The following is a 20,848-nucleotide window of genomic DNA, read 5'->3' on the forward strand; positions in this document are numbered from 1 at the left end:
GGGGTAATACGGGAACCTCAGCCCAGCAGGTTTTTCATCACCTGATAGACACAAAGTCAGTGACAGAGTCTTTAAAAATGTATTTGAAATGACCCTACCAGGGTTTCCTCTGGCCATTACTAAATAACAAGTTCTGTTCAGGGGATGCTTTAAGGACGACATGAGGGATTATGTGTGTCTTGTGTACACATGTACGTGTGTCTATATTATACATTATGTTACATGTGTTGTCATTATACACAGATGGACTTGTGTACGTCTCTGGGCATGGTTCTCACCACTGGGGGTTTTTCTCAGTCACAACCCCACAGTAAAACTGTATTTTGTTTCATCCCGCAGTCCATGTACATCAATTACTGAAGCGAAAGGTTTATAAAACTATAAAGCACTCTGAAGCTTTTTATTCTGTTCCATTTCCTTTTCTAAAAAATGCCCATTGTGACCCATTCTATTGATTTTATGATCAACTCGTGGGTTTCAACCTCATGTATGGCAGGCACTGCCTAAACTAGTGACGTCACCCATCACCTGTCTTCTCCCCAGGCTTGTGGCACCCAGTGACAGAATCTGTGGGAAGGGATTACTAGGGCAGGCCTAACCCCGGAGTTGCTTCCCAGTGCCCCCTTGGCCACTTGGCTGTCCACTTCTATACCCTGTGGGGGAAGAAACTCCCTCTGGGAGCTGACAGAATCCTCCTGCTGAGCTTTTTTATCATTTGAGGGATATTGGGGGAAATGTAGGGTGTGTCGGGTGGAGAGAAGACTCCGAGAGAAATGAAGGCTCCCTTCAGAGCTCTAAGGCGTGCTCCCAGGGAAAGGAGAACTGGGTGTGCTGGCTCATAGCATTATGGCCAGTGGGTGGAAGTTACAGGGAGGCGGATTTTAGCTCAAGATGAGTAATAGACTAATATTTGTTCTTACCAGAGTCCCAGATAAAATGCAGTTTGTCTGTGTCTGTCCTAAAATTCACTGGTTCAGAACTGACAACCCCCCACCCCAACCTCCCATCTTAAGATGGGTGGTATCCCAAGTGCGGAGTCCAGTGTAGCTGTCACCCACTGGTATTTGGGCAGCAGCTTTCTTAACAGACTATCCCACAACTTTAGAAAGCTAGTGGACTACCAGGACCTCCAGATCTTTTTCTTTTTTTCTTTTTTTCTTGGAGAGACAGGGCCTCACTGTGTCACCTTGGTTGACCTTAAACTCCTAGGCTCAAACAGTCCTCCTGCCTCAGCCTCCTGAGTGTCTCAGACTATCGACTTATCCCATCATGCCCACCTGCCAGATCTTTGTCTTACCCTGGGCTGCTAAATACACTTGTTGATTTTTTTTTTTCCAATTTAAATGAAGGATTTACATGTGTTGTTGGGACATGTTAATAACTTATTAAACCCCAGCTTTGTAGCCTTTCTAAAAATGAGTTCCTTTTTAAGGAAATTTTGCTCTCAAGAATCAAGGAAGGCAAATAGAAGTGGTATTTGTGTTTTTATTATTATTTTTTTTTTTAAGGATCTAGGCAGGGACGTTTGTTCTTTCAGAAGTCGCAGTCATGAATAGGGTACATTCTAAGAAATTGTTGCATTTCTGAAGTTAAGCATGCAAACAGCTCTTCTAGATAACTTTAATTGTTAAATAAATGTCTATAGTATGAGCCCCCACAAGTAGCATTTCTGATAGATTTAGGTCATTCTAAATAGAATTTTATTTACTGAAATTAGAATCAGGTTCCTTCAAGAGTTCTAGAAAGTCTCCTAAGATGGAGTTGCATTTCACTATTCCGATTTCTTTGTGTATGATGTCGTGGGATTGACTCAGAAACTTTGCTCAGTTTATGACAAGGTAGCATTTGGCAAATGGTGACCTCCAGGTTTACGTTCTCATTTTTATTCCTAGGAAGATGCACTGATTAGCTGAGCTTGCCAGTGAAAGCCCCAATTCACCATTGGATTGTCTGTAACTCTATCCCTTCTCTCCGTCACATTGTAGGAGGAGAGAACACTTAATTCTGGTTGAATGTCAACTTGGATAAACATAGAAACAAACTAGAAAGGACTGATTTATGTTCTGCTAGGTGGAAAAGATAGAGATTCTAATACCATATAGGCATGAATCAGCAAATGTATGTTATATTCTCTCTCAGTGCTGGGTTTTAGGTACATTATGAGTAGTTGGTGACACAGATCCTAAAGCTTTTAAATCATTAAGCATACAAGAAATTTGCAGCATAATGAGATGTTTTTAATACTATGGTTATCCAGGTTAAAATAAGATACATCTGACCCTCCCCTTCCTGTCTGAACTTTGATTTTCTCATCTGTTAAAACTGGAGAGAGTGGGTACCTACCCACAGAGTTAAGATGAGGCTGAAATGAGGGGGCAAGTTTTAAAGTCCCATGCACACAGCCCAGAACTATGCAAAAAGGAGGTTATAATACTGTTTGAAGCATTTACATCTCAAAAACCCAGTCCCTTGACCTTTATCAAACCAAAAGAATAATGAAACTGATTTGTTTGATTTTCCAAAATTCTCTTCTCTCCTTCCCTGGAGCACCTCTGCCCTGTCTGTATTAGATTTCAAGAGGTTTTCCTTTTGTCGTCTTGGCCACACTCTAGAATGACTATCCCATTTGAATCCAGGTTTTAAAAAAGAGCAGATGCTAGCGGCCAAATGTCACATGTGTGCCGTGTCCCTAAATAGACGTCTCCCCGGGGCATTTCCTGGCCTGTGCCCTGCTGCTGGCAGCTTCTTCACCCCACTCCCCAGGCAGAGAAGCAGACTCCCAGGCTGAGGGGCCTGCCACAACTTGCCCAAAAAACAGATCCAGGGTTTTGGAGTTTGATTTGCTGGTCTCTCCCAGATGAGTGCAGAATTTTAGCTTGGAGTCCCTGGCAACTTCTGATGTTTATGCTTTTGCTCACGCACCCACAGTTCCTGGGACACAGGAAAAATCCCAGCTGGGTGTTTGCACCCCAGCCAGGGAGGTGTTCTTCACAGACCCTCCTTCCGCTAGCAACTTCTCACTGGGGGAACGTGGGTGTGCACAAGCTGGCACAGTGTTCAGAACAGTGGCCCTGTTAGTGTGGGGGCTGTGTGTGCAGTGTGCCTGTGCGCTGTTAGCAAGGCCTGGGCTGAGGGCAGGGGCTTCACTGTTGGTGGTGCCAGTAAGACCAGCCCCTCCTCCCCTGCTCAGCCCTCCTGGTGCTGGTGGGACATTGCCCCTGCCGGTCAGGACTTAAGGCACCAACTCGAGTCACCTTACTCATGGGGCAACTTTACAGTGTGCAAAGTAGCACCAGATACCTTGGACAAAACTGTATTTTTATGTACTTTGGTTTTCACACATACAGGTCTTATCCTTAACTCATCAAAGTTTTTTTTGTTTTGTTTTGTTTTTTGCTTATTTCAGTCTGAGTATGAATTAATGAAAACAATTGTTTCATAGGCATTTGTATTTCTTACAACTGAAGATGGATATTTGTGAAGGAAGGTAATTAGAATTTTGTATTCTTCTTTTCCTATCAGACCAGCAACATTTCTGGTTTTAATCCAATGAGCATGCATTTCTGGGAACAGTATTAAATCTGCACAAAGAGTTGATGTTGAAAGCAGCATCCTGTACGACATTAGGCTTTGGGCATCTGTTTTTAACTCAAGTCTCAGTTTAGAGAGGCTGAGAATTGATAAACTTCGTTTCATGTGATTTCAGTTTTATTGCAAAAGATGCTTTTATCTTTCTGGTAAAGACCTGAGAAATTTGAAAGGATTTAGAAAGGGACCCAGAATGTAAAGTGGACGTTTTTTAGGAAGGCAGATCAGGCCTAATTTAGGTCCACTCCCAAGCCCCTTTGTATTGACCAGTGATTCATTGTCTCACGGGGACGCTTTTAGCTCAAAGGCATGAGCATTGCCTATAACTCAGTACTTCTTACAGGTATGGAGACCACCTCAGTAGCTAGAAGATGTTAGTTTAGGAAGGGAAAAGAAATTCCAAGCCAGTGGTCCCTGAGCTATCTCCTCCAAACTCTTAGTATGCAGCAGGTAAAGTGGTAGAGACAGCCACATCGTATTCCCAGTCTTCTCACCGCCTCTTTTTCTCATATGAATTTAGTTCTCTTAAGGGTTTTCAGAGGTTGCCAGCATGCTGTTTCCTGAGGGAGCTTTTGCAGTCTGTTTGGGTAAATGAGACAGGAGCCCAAGAAGCAATTAGGAAGTAGTTAGTACCAATATGGGCAGTGAAGACCATAGTCATCATAAGATTTTAGGAGCTCCTTCTGCTGATGTGGGCTAGAAAAGTCTTTGCAGATTGCTAAGATGAGCCAGATTTGGGGTTTGTAGAGAAGTGAGGAGTTGGATTTCCCTGGCAGTGAGAAGACACCCCCACAGCCCACAGTCCCAGCTGGGAACCACATGCTGAGAGCTTACAGCAGAAGAGAAGGAGAGAGGGCTTTTCGTGTCAGACGTAGGCGTGCCTCTTCCATCCAGCAGGCAGAGGAGAGCTATTGAAGGGTTTCCGGCAGAAAGGATATGGATGTGGCGAGAGCTGTGTCTACAAAGACTGTGTGCACAGCAAAGAGCGGAAAAGACCAAGGGTATTCAGTCTGTGGAAGGGAATGGATGGCCCTCAAGGTGGCTGTTGCAGACATCCTGACCAGACATTAGGAGCAGGGAGATGGACAGGTAGAAACAAGAGACATCTCGAAGAAAGGATAGTAGCAGCACCTGTTGACTGTTTAGCAGTCATAGAATTACAGAATTCTCATCATTTGGCTCATCCCACCACTCAGGGTAGGGATAAATCACTTCTCTAGCACAACCTGCAGGCTGTTGGGTCTCTGCTTGATCACCCCCAGTGATGGGGAGCTCGCCCTTTCAGGAGTAGCCTTTTTACATTTTGGGGTAACTCAAGGTTGAAATTCCCCGCCCCTCTTCTGGGCCAGGCTGTCCTCAGCGGCAGTGGAAACTTACTCTGGTCCTCTCTTCTCTATATGTACTTTTCGTTTTTCCCACAAATATTTCGCAAACACTTCTTCTAAGACAGGCACTGGACCGTGCTGGTCAAATAAGGCAGAGCACGGCCTCCTCAGGAGCTTCCAGTATAACTGAAAGTATTGGACTTAGTTATCTTCATTTTTGCCTTCTCCAAGCAAAATGCTCCTTGTTACTTGGACGGGAGTCGGTACAGATCTGTGGAGGGCCACGTCCTGGCCTATATCCTGACATTCCTCGCCAGGGCCTTCCCACCTCTGTGAGGAGAGGGTCTCCACTACCCAACAGAAAAAATCGTCTTTTTCCATGCTCACTGCCAGGCTACTCAGCATTTCCTCTGGGTGTCAAGTCATCCCCTAACTTTTTGGAACCGTTGTTGGTGGCCAGTACTCCTGGCATCGTCTCCCACCCACAAAGACAAGCAATCTAGTCCTAACCCTTTCACTCAGCAGAGAGACCCTGAAACCCAGAGTAGAAGAAAAGGTTCTGTCTAGGAATGAGTGGCCAAGTTAAGAGTAGAATGCAGGCTTTTTAGCCAGGCACTGTGGTGGGTGCCTGTAGTCCCAGCTACTTGGGAGGCTGAGGCAAGAGAATCACTTAAACCCAAAAGTTTGAGGTTGCTGTGAGCTGTGACACCATGGCACTCTACCAAGGGCTACATAGTGAGACTGTCCCCCCCGCCAAAGAAAAAAGAATGCAGGCTTTTAGTGTTCTTTAGTATGGATTTTTGAACACCATTCTTTGGAGATATGTTTTCTGATTTTTTTCTTTCATGTAGATCGGTGATTGTTTTTAAACAGTGTGCCACAGCACACTGGTATGCTGTGAAAGGATCTTAGATGTGCCGCGAACATTTTCAAAGATGGTTATTAAAGTATTTTCAAAAAAAGTTCAAAGCACAAAAACACAATAGGTATATTCTTTTACGTTACTCTTTTTTTTTAATTAACATAGTTTATAATAAGTGTGCCATGGAAGTTTATAGGTTCAAAAGTGCTGTAAAGATGGAAAAACACTGATCTATTACATGTGTAATCCTAGCACTTGCCTGGCAGGCCGGGTCAGGTGGATCGCTTGAGCTCATGAGTTCAAGACCATCCTGAGCAAGAGTGAGAAACCGTCTTTACTAAAAATAGGAAAACTGAGACAGGAGCATCACTTGAGGCCAAGGGTTGGAGATTGCTGTGAGCTAAGACACCCTGGCATTCTACCGAAGGTAGCAGCTTGAGACTCTGTCTCAAACAAAAAGGAAAACCGCTGAACTAGATGGTATTTCCTTAGCTACTTTCCTCAGTTGTTCTCCAGATCTCATGCACCTGCTCTTCCTCTAGCAAGGACACCAGCTGAGATTTAGTGGACGTCATCTTGCTAGGAGAGTGAGTGGCTGCTCCCTCCTCCTCCTGCCTGACCTCTCTGTGGGCCCTGTAGCTCTCCAGATGAACAAATAGGCAGTGAGTATCCCTGGGACGCATCCGCAGACTTGGACAGATCATTCTGAAGTTCTGACCAGTTGTTCTGACCTATGTGTTGAGAAAGTCACCAGTTTCTCCTATTTGATGAAATCCTTCTTGCCCAGGAATCCTGCAGGGCAGCGTATCTCTGGCTGTTCGGACAGTTCTGCTTTTACCCAGAGTTACTTGAGGAAAGATGGGAGCTCCTCAGGTGGGAAAAGTCACCCTCAGTGTACACCTGCAAGACTAGCGCACAGTGCAGTGCCCAGGAAGGGGAACCCTGGAGGGCCAGCGGGTCGGGAGCTGCACAGGCTGCATGGAAACTGCATTTTCTCCACTTCCACTGGGTTGCTGGGAAGAATGCTTTTAAAATCCCAGCGTCTTCCCGTGTCACTGTTAAGGATACCACCATTTGTCAGACCGCTCCCCGCCCTGCAAGCCCTTACTTCTGCCCCTCCCCAACCCACTCGGCTTGTCTGGCGCCGATCCCTGGCCTCTGGCGAGCAAGTTGCTGGGCAGACCATGGAATCTGCAGTTGCATGCCGAAGAGGGAACAGTCAGAAGTTTCAAAATATGACCAAGACAGAGGTGTAGTCATTGGAGAAGTGGGGCGTTTGGGAGGGCAGCGAATTTAGGTGGAAAGAAAAACTGGTCTATCCCAAGTCCAGGATTTCTAGTAGGTGGCAGGAGGACTGGTAGACGGAGACAGACCACTGAACCCTGTAGCTCTGCGTAGAGTGAATAGATGTGGGGATCTTAAGTAATTTAATTAAGGAATGGCAATTTTTTTTTTTTTTAATTTTAGTTTTTTGTTTTTTTTTTAGACAGTCTCACTAGGTCACCCTCAGTAGAGTGCTGTGGTGTCACAGCTCATGGTGACCTCAAACTCTTGTGCTTAAGCGATTCTCTTGCCTCAGCCTCCCAAGTAGCTGGGACTACAGGCGCCCACCACAACACCCAGCTATTTTTTTGTTGCAGTTGTAGCTGGCCCGGGCTGGGTTCGAACCCATCCCTCAGTGTATGTGGCTGGTGCTGTAACCACTGTGCTACAGGCGCCGAGCCATGGCATGTTTTAAAATCCAAAATACTCATCTACTTTTCCCTTCTAAGAGGATGTTACCATCTAGAAAGAGGGTAATCCAGAGTCACGGTCACTAGATCTCAGGAATTTAGTTAGCACTTTGAAGAGTCTCACGTCTTTACTAGAAATATTCGACGGCTGCCCATTGATCTAAGAGTACAGTTATCTCACTTTTTTCCCCTGGTAGAGATATGAACCTCACCTTTCTTGATCAGCCAGAAGACTGGCCCACTTTAGACCTTTTAGCTTCATGGTATTTATGATGTATATTATTTTAAACTTTTTTTTTTTTTTGTAGAGACAGAGTCTCACTTTATGGCCCTTGGTAGAGTGCCATGGCCTCACACAGCTCACGGCAACCTCCAATTCCTGGGCTTAAGTGATTCTCCTGCCTCAGCCTCCCGAGTAGCTGGGACTACAGGCGCCCGCCACAACGCCCGGCTATTTTTTGGTTGCAGTTTGGCCGGGGCTGGGTTTGAACCCGCCACCCTCGGTATATGGGGCCGGCGCCTTACCGACTGAGCCACAGGCGCCGCCCTGATGTATATTATTTTAAACATGAAAAAGCTATTTCTTAAAATCCTTTATATGTTCCCATCTATATTTACTGTTTGAGATTGATGTGCATTATAAAGTTGTTTTGTTAGGATTCAAGTTGCTTGTTAATGGTCAATCCAAGAAAAGAAAGACATGTGCTCCCCGTGACCTGTGAGCGTTTGTGCTGTTTTCGGTCCTTGTGACTGTGTCAATGTGTCTCTCTCCTGACAGGTTAACCTGCCCTCTGAACTCAGCAGTGGTGCTGGCGTCCTATGCAGTACAATGTAAGTCACGAAGGGGGAGTTTCACGGGCGGACAGATTGTTCTGACCTATGTGTTAAGAAAGTCACCGGTTTCTCCTCTTTGACGAAATCCTCCTTTCCCAGGAATCCTACAGGGCGAGGTGTCTCTGGCTGTTTGGACAGTCCTGCTTTTACCCAGATTACGCTGTCCTCCAGCACAGGGATGGTAGACCAGGGAAGGTGGTTCAGGGGAAGGGAGTGGATGAGCTGTGGTGGGGTTTTCTCCCAAGGGAGCCTATCAGACACTAGACAGCAACCACAGGTTGCATTTGCCAGAGCCTTTGCTCAGCTATTTGGATTTTATTTCCATCCAAACCCCAGTGAGGCAAACATTTGTACCAGTCACCTCTTACAAAAATGGAAACTGAGACCCAGCTCTGTCAAGAAATTTGCTGGAAGTCACTCCTGCTGCTTGCTTAGTGCCATTTTAAAACACTGCCAGGATCTTAGGAATTTAGAGTTTTAGTGTAGCTAATGGAATGTAGTATATTGGTCTCTAGCAGTGCTGTCCCATAGAAATATAATGTGAGCCACATTTGTAATTCTGGGTTTTCTAGTACCCACATGAAAAAGAAGTAAAACGAATCATGGCATTAATTTGGGCAGCGCCTGTGGCTCAGTGAGTAGGGCGCTGGCCCCATATGCTGAGGGTGGCGGGTTCAAACCCAGCCTCCGCCAAACTGCAACAAAAAAATAGCTGGGTATTGTGGCGGTCGCCTGTAGTCCCAGCTGCTTGGGAGGCTGAGGCAAGAGGATCACGTAAGCCCAAGAGTTAGAGGTTGCTGTGAGCCGTGTGACACCACAGCACTCTACCCAAGGGTGGTACAGTGAGACTCTGTCTCTACAAAAAAAAAACAAAAAACAAAACATACAAAAAAAAAAATCTTTTTAATGTTTTATTTGACCCCAATATGTCCAAAATATTTTCATTTCAATATAATGTAAAAAAATTAACAAGATAGTTTATGTATTTTTTCATATTAAGTCTTTGAAAACCAGTCTGGATTTTACACTTACTGCACATCACAATTTGGACTAACCACACGTGACTAGTGGCTACCATGTTGGATAGGAAGTCCAGATGGGAATTTTTTCATCAGAGCTAAGCTGGAGTACAAATCTACTCATTCAGTCAGTGAAACTTTACTGAGCATATATTCCCTGTTAGGTCCTGTGGTAGATGCTAGGTATGCACTATGAAAAGATGGGTCCACAGCCAGACGGAAAGTGATGAGTCACTTCATAGCTGATTTGCTGTGTGGTGCTTTTACAGTACGCTGGCTCAAGACTTAGGAAAGCCTCTCTAACCTTCTGGTAAGGCCAAAGTCATCTTGGCCTGTTACCCTCTTGACAGGCTGCATGGTAAACAGGTAAGGGCATGAGATGGTCAGGTCTCAGAGCAGACACCGCTGAACTGCTCACTTGCTGGTCTCCCCCCAGGAGAAGACTGGCAGGGACTACTGACATGGCCCTCAGCCTGTGTAACTCCCTACCAGCAAAAAATCAAATCAGATAGGTGGAGAGCAAGGTGGCTGGGCCTGCAGCTTACCTGTCTACCTGCATGGAGGACAGAGGTTGTCAAAGATGACTGCCTGTCGTAGATCAGCAGGGACCCTCTTCATGAGTAGAACCAGACCCAGTGTTACACTCTCCATTGAACCTGCTTCTCCTCCCCGAGGGGAAACTCAGAGAGGTTGCACAGTGATGGGCCCGGCTGGATTTGAAGTTCTCTTCCTCCCTACAGTACATCTGGAGCAGACCCAGCCATGCCCTATCCATTGGGAAATGTGAGCATCACCAGTCAGCTCATGTTATTGTTGTTCTGTAGATGTGGTGGCCTCCATCTCAGCCAGGCCAGTCAGCCCAGGTGACTGAGCTCTTCTCGATCTCAGAGCAAGTTTGATGTTCACCACTAGAGCTTCCAGTTTAAGAGGCAGGAATGCTAACTAGAATGGATGCAGGCACATCCGATTTAAATCCTAGCATCTCCGTTTGCCACTTACACGCAGAGAATCTTGGTTTTCTCATCTGTAAAACAGAAGCGTCAGTGTGATTATGACAGCTCTCAAGATGGCAACTTGGTTCAAATGAAGCAATACATGTGAAGGTGATCTGTAATGAGGCTTTGTTGTTGTGCCATCACTGAGTCAGAGGACCAGACCGAAGCCATGTTAGCTGGACCTTGCCTCCTCCAGTCACACCTGTGTGACCTTGAGCCTGTCTAAGCCTCAACTTCCTTAACTGTCAAGTATAACAGTAACAGGTAGTACCCTGTTTTCCCGAAAATAAGACATCCTCCTAAAATAAGACCTACTTACAGGAAAGATAAGACGTCCCCTGAAAATAAGACCTAGCGTGTCTTTGGGAGCACACCTTAAAATAAGACACTGTCTTATTTTCGGGGAAACAGGGTAACAGCATCCCTCTATAGGGTTGTAGTGAAAAGGAAGTGAGTTAATTATTATATGTGTAGCCCTTAGAAAGGTACATGGCAGGGCGGCGCCTGTGGCTCAGCGGGTAGGGCGCCGGTCCCATATGCCGGAGGTGGCGGGTTCAAACCCAGCCCCGGCCAAAAAAAAAAAAAAAAAAAAAAAAAAAAGGAAGAAAGGTACATGGCAAATGGCAAGATTATATTTTATTATTTATATAAATTTGTGGTACAAGTGTGATTTTGTTGCTCGCAGACATTACATAGTGATTAAGTCATGACTTTAGGATATCCATCACCCAAATAATGTACATGGTACTCACAAAGTAATTTCTCATCATGCACCCCCCACAACCTGCAAGTGTTGACTATTACTGTATTTTCATGCCTAATCATAAGACGGCTGCCTAAATAATTGTCTATTGTAAGCAATAAACTTCACGTAGAATAAAATTTAAGAACCAAGTGGAAATCATCCTATTCCAAGTTTTAATAGGTTCTCCTCTATAAAGAACTGATAAAATAGAGGCTAAAGAAGTTATTAGCACCTAAAAAGTACAAAATGTCTTCAGTACAAATAAAAGAAGTTTTTTGAAATACATATTTGTTCTATAATAATCTCCAGGCCTGTGCCACATGCAAGTTCTGCACGAACCTTAGAGCACACGGACCGATCGGACTCACTACTCTCCCTGAGGAGTCTGCAGCTGGGCAGGGAGGCAGACTTGGGTGTTGCTAGCACTGAGGATGACTGTCCTGCTTGGGGGAGGGGAGGGAGACTGGACAAACAGGTCATGTTGAAGTTGGATGAACAGCAGGTGAAGGACTTTCCTAGTAGAACAACTTCACAGCGTGAAGCACCACAGTTCAGGAACCTGGGGAATACTGTCTTTGCAAACCATAAAATATTAGCAGCCAGAATGAAGCATGGGACTTAAAAGATAAGGTATTTCCCATATAAGCACTCACTTCTCTCTCTACTGTAATTAATTAGTTTTTGCGCGTGTTGCTTCCCCAGAAGTTGGAAAATGTGTTACTCAGTAGTAGGTAAGTGTAGGGACTGTGGTTGGAGTGTAGTGCTCCAGATTAGCCACTGAGCAACAGTGGCAGAGCCCCTTCTTTGACTCTCAGTTTCTTTGTCTGTTTAATGTCTACCACTGGGTTACGATGAGCATCAGGTGGGGTGATGCCATTGAAATCATCCTGCAAACCGCCCAGGGTTTTGCATATGTTGTGTATGACTGTTTAGCTTTGTTTCCCCCTAGTGGTCAGCACGAGCTTTGCACAGAATCGCTGCATAAGGTTTCAGGGGAAAATCACCTGACAAGGGAGGTCCCTTGGTCGTATTTTAAAGTCCACTGTGACTTGACTGAAGAAAGACCCTTGCTGTGCATGTGAATGGCACCAGGGTTGGGGCTGTTGGTTAACATGTTGGATACCCACATCAGGATCCAGGAGTCTCTCCATGAACTGATAAAACTAACAGAGTAAAATTTTATGGGATTTTGCTTTGGGACCTGGGAATGTCATTTATAGCATTTAGTTGGCCTTTGAGCAGCTTACAGGCCTGATGGGCTGGTGGCATGGTAGGAGCTCTAACTGGGGCTCAGATCACCTGGGTCCTGATCTTGACCCTGTTGGAGGGGTGAGTCCCTTCCCTGGACCTAGTTTCTTCCCTTCCCCTTTAACATGAGGAGTTTGAACAAGGTGATTCTAACACTTTCTTATGCTTTCCTCATTGGCTACCTGTGCCATGGCATCTAAAGACATCTGTAACTGTGCCCTTACCCTGTACAGACTCACCTGCCGTGTCCAGCTAGACATCTTAACATCCTTGACATTTCCATCCACAACTTGGTCGTGTTTGGCTGGCCTTACTAGCCTGTGGTCTAACCTTGGTCAACCTGTGTGCCTGCATCACTTGGCTTTCTGCCCTTTTCTCCTTCCAGAATTAAACTTTGCATCAGCCTCTATACAGATCAGAGCTGCCAAGTCCCTAGGCACCTACTGTGTACCAAGCATAGTGAGTCTCCCCCACTTGCAGCCTTCAAGGCCCAGTGTACAGAGAAAATGGATCCCTTCATTATCATGCAGATCTCAAAGAACAGCCCTTGATGTGTGAAGGCAGCTGAGGGTGAGGTAGGGGAGGCGAGGTTGTGTAGAGATAAAGAAAGTGATGACCTTGCATCTGTCCTCTTGACTATGTGATGAAGTTCACTCAAGTGGCCTCTGGCTCACCCCATTTTCTTCTTGGTTTGGCTACAGAGTATCACCACAGCTTTCCCCAAACTCTGTCCTGGTAATATTAAAGGAGTTTGATTTAGAAATCTTCCATGTTCAGTTGGTACTCTGAAACAATCCTGCCAGTTTTGGAAAGCCTCCCTGCTTGAAGCCAACTACAGGAAGAAATTCATTAAAACATTTGGAAAGATTAGGGCTAATAGTTTTAAGAAAAAGGTGAAATAAAAGCTTTTTTTGTTTGTCAAGAAAATGGAATACGAGATCAGTCATCCATCAGAGGTAGAAATTATCTTCTGGTTTTATACCAATGAAAAAACTTGAGTCTTGGTGAAGGGATGTGGATGTCCTCAGTTCCCACATGCCTGACTCTTGGGTTTTTACCTGGTTTCCTCAACAGTCCAGACAACCAAATGATTTGGGTCTTTGGGGCAGCCATATACCCTTGTAAAGCTTGGGCACTGCACAACTCTCAAGAACGCCCATCATACCAGAGGCATCAGTGTTTCACTCTGGCAGACAGCAGTCAAGGATCTCGAGGGAGAGGTACCATTTGGGCTGGGGCCAGACTGAAAGTCCCTCTATATAATGTCCCCTTCCTCTTCCCGCTGCGGCTGCAGGTCCCTTCACAGTCTCAGCATCTGTCTTCCTATGTGTGGCTCGCCTTAGAATGTAAACTCCTAAGAATTTTGCCACTGGCCTTGCCTGGGCTCTGTCCCTTCAGCCCTACCCCAATTCACCCCAGTCCACACCTCCCCAAATCTCAGGGGGTGGGTTGGAGTGACCTCCCTTCTGCCTGTGCCCAGTGTTTAGAGCAGATTGGTCCAGTGGCATAGTCACCTTGGGGTATGACAGAGGGAACCAGTACAGAGCCTAATGTCTGTCCAGAGTGGCATTCCTCCCCCTCCGTGGGTTTTCTCTATCCAGAGGCCTGAGCACACACTGCTGTGCTGACCACAGGTGTAGAAGGATAGGAGATTAGAAAAGGACCTGGGTTCAAACACCTAGTTTCCTCCTTGTGTGTCCTTGGGGAAAAGGGAGATTTGCTTGGACCACGTATGGCAGTATGTAGCCCGCAGTGAGGGCTCAGAGAAGTGTGGCATCTGGAGCTAACAAGCTTCCATTCCTGTGCTGAAGGACTTCCGGAAGAGTATTTCCAATTAATGTTTTTCTTGTGATGCTGTAGGTATTTGTAAATACAGACCATATTGAAAAGGCAAAACTAATTACAATTTTCCCCTCATTCTGTCTTGATAGCTCATTTTGGAGACTATGACCCTTCCATACATCATCCAGGCTATCTTTCTGAAAGTCAGTTTATACCAGATCAGAGCGATGACTTTTTAACAAAGGTGGAATCTCTGCATGAACAGCACAGGTGAGGGGTGTGGGCGGCCCGCTTTGGGGACACAGGTCGGGTATTTGCAGACATCGTGTCCCCTTGTATTTGATGCAGCCTCTTCTTTTGTTCGTGAATCCTCTTTCAAGATGTCGGGGGTTTTTGAACCTTTGAGCAGTATGGTAGCAGATATATTTGGCATGACTAGCGTCTCTGTAAGGTGCAAAATCCAGTCAGTTTCGGGTGATGGCTGCTTCATTCCTTTTTCGGATATCATTGAAATCAGTTAATTCCTGAAGGAAATGCCCATTTTGAAATCTGATTGCCCCACAAATTGATCCATCGAGGTAAACCTTTTAGCAGCTGATTACATTTAATAAAACAGCCTGTTCCTTCAGGTATTGTTAGACCAGACAGACAGATGGACATAAAAAGCTGACCAGCAGGCTGAATCCCAGGACCTCCCTGGGCTTAGGTTGTGAAAAATGTCTTACTTCAGAGTGGGGGGTACCAGTCTTCATCAGCTGCCTCTGGGCGGGCCTCAGCTCCAGCCAATGTGCCCAGTCCTGACCTTTTCCTCCCTTTCCTCGTTTACTCAACACTACGGCGGCAGCTGTTCAGGTCAAATAAAGGCCATTCTGACGGAGAAGGCCAGCTCCCAAGGGACCGCTCACTCCTTGGGAAGACCATAAAAACAAAGGCCAAGCAACTAGAGCACCTCCTAAGAAGGTTCTGCCAAGCCTCTCCCAGAATTACTCCATGGGCAGAAGTCAAGGTCCTAAAATAGTACCGGGCCAGTGATGTTTGGGGTTTGAGGCCACTGCCAAAGAAATAAAGGCAGAAAGGCCTAAGATTACCTATTAATTAAGCAACCTGGAGTAATGAGGGTGGGGATTCTGAAAGGTGTCAGTCTTCTCCCTGTGACTGTTGAGAGCTCCCTAAAGGGGAGGCATTATTTAATTGGAAGGGGAGAAGGCTAGAAAGAGCCAAATTCAGCAGAAAAAGGAAAACCTGGTACAGTGGAATTTAGGGTTAGTCCTAATGTAAGGTACTTCATCACCTTATAGAAATGTTATCAAACTTCCTAGATTTTTTTATTTTTAAAGTTGAAGTTAATATCCTCTGTTTATTGGGCGAACTCTGCTTCTTCTCTTTTCTTCTACAGTGGGCTAAAGCCGTCAGAAGCAGAGTCCTGCTACATCAACATAGCGCGGACCCTTGACTTCTACGGCGTGGAGCTGCACAGTGGTAGGGTGTGTGTCCTTGTCATGTTTTGGCTTAAAATTATTTATTGATATTTTACTCTCTGAGAGTTTAAAAACTTTTTGTTGAAACTGTTTCTTTTTCCTTATAAAAAAGACCTCTTTGAAGGCATTTGGAAGGTTTACTAAGTAATACTGAATTTCGTTGGTCATTTATCCAATTGCTTTTTCATGTTTGCCTTTGTACTTGAAGACTTTTGAGGAGTCAATGAACTAGAAACTTTAAATCTTTATAAGGCCATTTTAAATTATGGTTAAAGAGGCAAAAAAAATCTATAAATCCATTTTTCAGGGGACAGTTTAATGATCCTGCATTTCTACTACTAAATCTCAAGTGCTGCTCAGATTAGAGCTAGTTAACTCAATATGGTAGTTTTTTAAAAATATGTATAGTGGTATGATTGTGAAAATCAATAAATATTTTTAATTGGCCATGCCTATTTTATTGGAATTGACTAATATCTATCATCTACTGAGCAATTTCTAGGTACCAGTGGATTATTTTATTTCCCCAAGTAATGCCATAAGGCAAGTATATTATTATCATCCCCATTTTAGAGATGGAAAAACTGATGCTCAGGGAGTTAACAAAGGTCATATGGCACACAAGTTGCAACTACCCCAGCACTGTCTAATTGGCCTCTGACTTTTCAGTGGTGACATAGTAACGTTTTCTACTTGTGATTTGCTCATGACACAGCCCAACGGAAGCAAGTATTAAATGAACACCCGCTATATACTGGCCTTTATTCAGATGCCTTCGTATCAGACCATGAAGTCTTGGTTTAGGATTATGGAAACCCTGTGAAATAAATCAGTATTCTAGTGGGGATGCCCATTTTATAGATGAGAAAATGAAGGCTCATATAAAGGCTGAATAAATGACCAAACTCTAAATCTATATAATCTCATAGATAACAGAAACATTTTATTTTTGTTTCCCTCAGTCCCTTATCAATCCTGTGAGGTAGGCAAGAGCTGATAAAGTGATAAAGCAGACAAAAGATATTGGATCTTAAAAAATAACAACTTTGTGGGGCTGCGCCTGTGGCTCAAAGGAGTAGGGCACCGGCCTCATATGCTGGAGGTGGCGGGTTCAAACCCAGTCCTAGCCAAAAACTGAGAAAAAAAAAAAAAAAAAAAAACAACTTTGGAACTTAACCACTGCTTTCATTCCATTTGCAAATATTTTATCTCTGATAGACTATTTCAGAGAACTTAATTCAGTGGTACAACAGGACGCTTTAGTTGACCTACACTCTCCCACTCCTAGAACTGCAGTGACATGACCCTTGAGAGTTCCGAGGCCGGATAATAGCTGCCTGGCCAAGACACTCAAGGAGTGTCAGAGAGGGTTGATTTTCACAAGGCAGGCTGTCTGCATGAACTAGAAACCCCTGAGTCAACATAGCTTCATACCACAAAGTTTACCTTTCAGTAGTTCAGAGTCTGATGGAGTCCAGGCATCTCTCCAGGGCAGTCCCCTGATGCTGCCTCCGGGTGGTGACTTCATCATCTTCCCAGGTGTCCTCTAAGCTTGTCACAAGAGGAAGCAGAGGGTTGCTCACCAGCTCTTAAGTGCTTCAGCCCCAGCCAGACACACCCCTCCTGCTCAGGACACATGGACCCTGCTCTTCTACAAAGGGAGCTGAGAAATGTTGGCTTGGGCATGGGAATTTAATGAACTACAACTGTGCTACAGGGGTTGAGGTGTGGCCTGCGAGACCACAAAATCAAGAGCTGTGGGACTCAGTCTTGGGCCGACACACACCATTCATGTATTTCCTTATTCATGCAATTTTTCTTTCATTTACTAATTTGTTCTTCTGACACACCTGCTTGGTAATCCCTATGTGACCATCTCGAGTATCATGTTTAAATGCAACCTTATTCTCCATCAAGCAAACTCAGTTGTGCTGTAAGCATATGATTTCAGTTGGGTAAATTCTCTCTAGTCTCGGTGCAGTATCGGCACTGTTTTCCTGGTCCACTTTTTCCAAGTCTCCGTGTTGCTACTGGTATTCATAAATGATTTGTCCCACGGCAAAAGAAAATGTCTATTACACCTACTGTATGCCAAGCCCTGTTCCTGAAGCTCCATATACCAAATCCTATTCTAGGGTCTTTATTTATTTCAGCCTGATTAAAAACCCTTTGAGGTAGCTTCTATAATCTTCATGGTACAAAAGGAAACATTGAGGCTCAGAAGCCCAAAATGATATTATGAGTAAGAGGCAGAATCAGAGTTCATGGCCAGTTGTAACTGACTCAAACTGTGCACTTTCTTTGTTATTACAAACATCTGATTAGGGAAACAAGGATGTAAAGGCTCCAGGGAAGAAATGTTTATTTTATTATTATTATGTTCACTTTGTTCTCGAAGGGATTTAAAACAGCTTTGTAGTTGCTGTGTCCTCTCTGTCTTCACTGTCTACAGCAGTGCCCAGCACATGCGCACTTAGAAACAAGTGACTGTTTTCAATTTACAAGCAACGTTTATTTCTTAATTGGATTTAGAATCAGCAGTTCTGCACTTCTAAATTTTTTTTTTTTTTTTTGAGACAAGAGTCTGACTATGTTGCCCTCCGTAGATTGTGGTGGCGTCACAGCTCGTAACAACCTCCAACTCTTGGGCTTAAGAGATTCTCTTGCCTCAGCCTCCCAAGTAGCTGGGGCTATAGGTGCCTGCCACAACACCCGGCTATTATTTTGTTGTGGCTATCATTGTTGTTTGGCGGGCCCCGGCAAGATTCGAACCCGCCAGCTCCAGTGTATGCAGTTGGCACCCTAGCTGCTGAGCTACAGGTGCCAAGCCTGCACTTCTGAATTTTATCATGACACCAGCTAACGTCTTTGTTGAAAGCCCTGCTAGGAGGGTGAGACCTTTCTGATTTTAGTATGGCTATTTAATGCTGATTATTGAAGGTTTAAAACTGAATCTTCACTTACATGACTCTGTAGGATGAGTGGGCTTAATCTGTTAACTCTTTAAACCTGTGGAACCTGGGTGTTACCGAGGGGCAACGTGTGTTCACTTGAGAAGAATTTGGTGCTAAGTACTTGGATGTGGTAGGGATCTGTTAAGTAGGGATTTTTGCCTGTTTTTCAGTAACGTTTTCCCCTTTGGGGCTTCTGTAGTGCTATTTATAAAAGCGTGGGTGCTTTAAAGTTACTGGAGGGCGTAAGCATGACTGTAACTCGCTGGGCATCTAAGATCTTCCCTTTTACAGGATCAGCACAATTTAGAACTAATGATCGGCATCGCTTCCGCGGGCATTGCTGTGTACCGAAAATACATTTGCACAAGTTTCTATCCTTGGTAAGTGCAAACCATTCTAATTCTTTTCTGAATCATGCTTTGAAAATATGCTGAACAAAATAATGTTACCTCTAATTTTAAACTTTGATTTCTAAAGAAGGAGTAGAGAATTTTTTTCAAGTTTTCCCACCTCTGCCCTCTGAATTTGATCCAGATTTGGTACTCTGGAAAATTCAAGTTTGGTTTTTCATTAGCCTTCCCTTCCCCTTAGGGTTGGGATACTCTAAGGCAAGGATTCCCGACCTTCCTAATGCGGTGATGTAGTTTCCTTGTTACAAAGGGATCGCGACCCCCAGGTTGAGAACCGCTGCTTTAGGGAAACATGGTGGATAAAATGGCACAAGGCGGGTCTTAAGAGTTAAGGAATTCTTCCTGGGAAGAGCATTGGCCAGAATTCAGAGGAGCGCTTTCTCTCTGGGTACAGACTGTATTTTTAGTTCTGTTCCTTAGTTATTAATTGAACCTTTACCAAGTGTCTGGATGTGTTCTGAACACCAAGGGGACCCACAGACATGTGTAACCGAGTGCTTGCCCTCTGAGCTCATGGACCTGGTGGGAAGAGAGAACTTCCCTAGGCCAGCCTGTCACGTCCTATTCATGAGTTGAAGTGAGTTTTAGAGATACATTTGAGTTTACTGTGCCAGGCAACAGGCAGCTTTCTACATAAATAACAACGTGGCGGGGTGTAGAATAAAGGTGGGACGGATTTGCCAGGTAGATTAAGGAGGGTGAGTGCTGCAGGCAGTGGGAAACGTAGAGGCTAAAGGATAAATTTGTCAAAGACTTGAAGATTTGGCAAAACAACAGCAGCAAGAAAGGAGGTTAGTGCCAGGTTGGTGTCACACTGAGTTTGACCCTTGGCTCCTCACCTTGGGACACACGACTTCATTAATTGGCACACAGACATGTTCATTGCATCATTCTTTATCACATTAAAAATCCTGTAAATAACTTACATAGATAATAATATAATAGCATTTATCCTTATTGAGTGCTGTGTCCCAAGTCACGTGCTTTGTATTTTACTTGATTTCTCTCAATTAAACTTGACGTGGGCACTGTTACTGTCCACAGTTTCACAGAGGAGGAAACTGAAGTACAAAGATCGAGCCAGTCCAGGGTCACATGGCTAACGATTGGTATAGTGGAAGCTTACGTTCAGAGAGTCTAACTCCAGAGCCTATGCGTTTTTTTCCACCACTAAAAATTATATTTGTGGGAATGCAAACAGGATATACACTCATTTTTCTATTAAGTTTCACAATATAGTTTCACTGTATTTCCCAAAACAAACCAAAAAAAGTAACAGCCCTGTTCAATTTGACAGGAAAATCAGTGTAGCAGATGACACCTTTCTTTCCCTTAGTCTCTGTTAAAAGACCCTTGGGGGAAGCAAGAAACCCAAGCCTGGGTGTGGCTGGCAGGAATATGGCCAGGACAGTGCTCTGGCCTGCTGGGACAAGGATCATGCTAAGCGGAGGGCACACACTGGGCACGGGGCTTATTTCTCGAGGTGTTGATATCTTCCTCCAGATGCCATGGGCCTAAAGCCACCTGGGTCCAGCTCTGTGTGTGGCTGAACCATCACATTGCAGAGAAGAAGTAAGCCCCATAAGGACATTTCAGGAGGGAGGCAGGGAACTTGGTCAGGTGAAGCAGAATTGTAAACAGCAAATCTTTCCATCAGCACCTGCAGGAACTCTCCAACCCCCAGGATGGCCTGCTAAGCCTTCCTAACCCGTCGGCATCAAGCTTTGGCTCTTGCCTCTGGTGCAATCCTCAAAGATCAGTGGAGAGGCCAGTACCAGATGGTGACCCCAGGGTGACAAGAGAGGTGTGTAGGCAATGCCCGTGGAAGGCAGGACATAGGAAGGGCCCTGAGCCTGCAGAGATAGCGCTAACCAG

General features: G+C 44.8%; 1 protein-coding gene across 4 annotated transcripts in view; it reads left to right on the forward strand.

Annotated features, from left to right (window-relative positions):
* PTPN3 (protein tyrosine phosphatase non-receptor type 3) overlaps positions 1-20,848 on the forward strand; it is a 119,557-nt gene that overhangs the window by 44,091 nt on the left and 54,618 nt on the right. For 3 of the 4 annotated variants that reach the window (XM_053566216.1, XM_053566218.1, XM_053566220.1), the window contains 5 exons: positions 3,443-3,487; positions 8,287-8,339; positions 14,281-14,401; positions 15,528-15,615; positions 18,855-18,943. In XM_053566216.1, the coding sequence (XP_053422191.1) occupies positions 3,443-3,487; positions 8,287-8,339; positions 14,281-14,401; positions 15,528-15,615; positions 18,855-18,943 (396 nt within the window). Of the gene's footprint in view, positions 1-3,442; positions 3,488-8,286; positions 8,340-14,280; positions 14,402-15,378; positions 15,394-15,527; positions 15,616-18,854; positions 18,944-20,848 lie in introns of those variants that run through there. The other variant, XM_053566225.1, reaches the window with a different exon arrangement.

Source organism: Nycticebus coucang, chromosome 2 (genome assembly GCF_027406575.1).
Source record: "Nycticebus coucang isolate mNycCou1 chromosome 2, mNycCou1.pri, whole genome shotgun sequence".
NCBI lineage: Eukaryota > Metazoa > Chordata > Mammalia > Primates > Lorisidae > Nycticebus > Nycticebus coucang.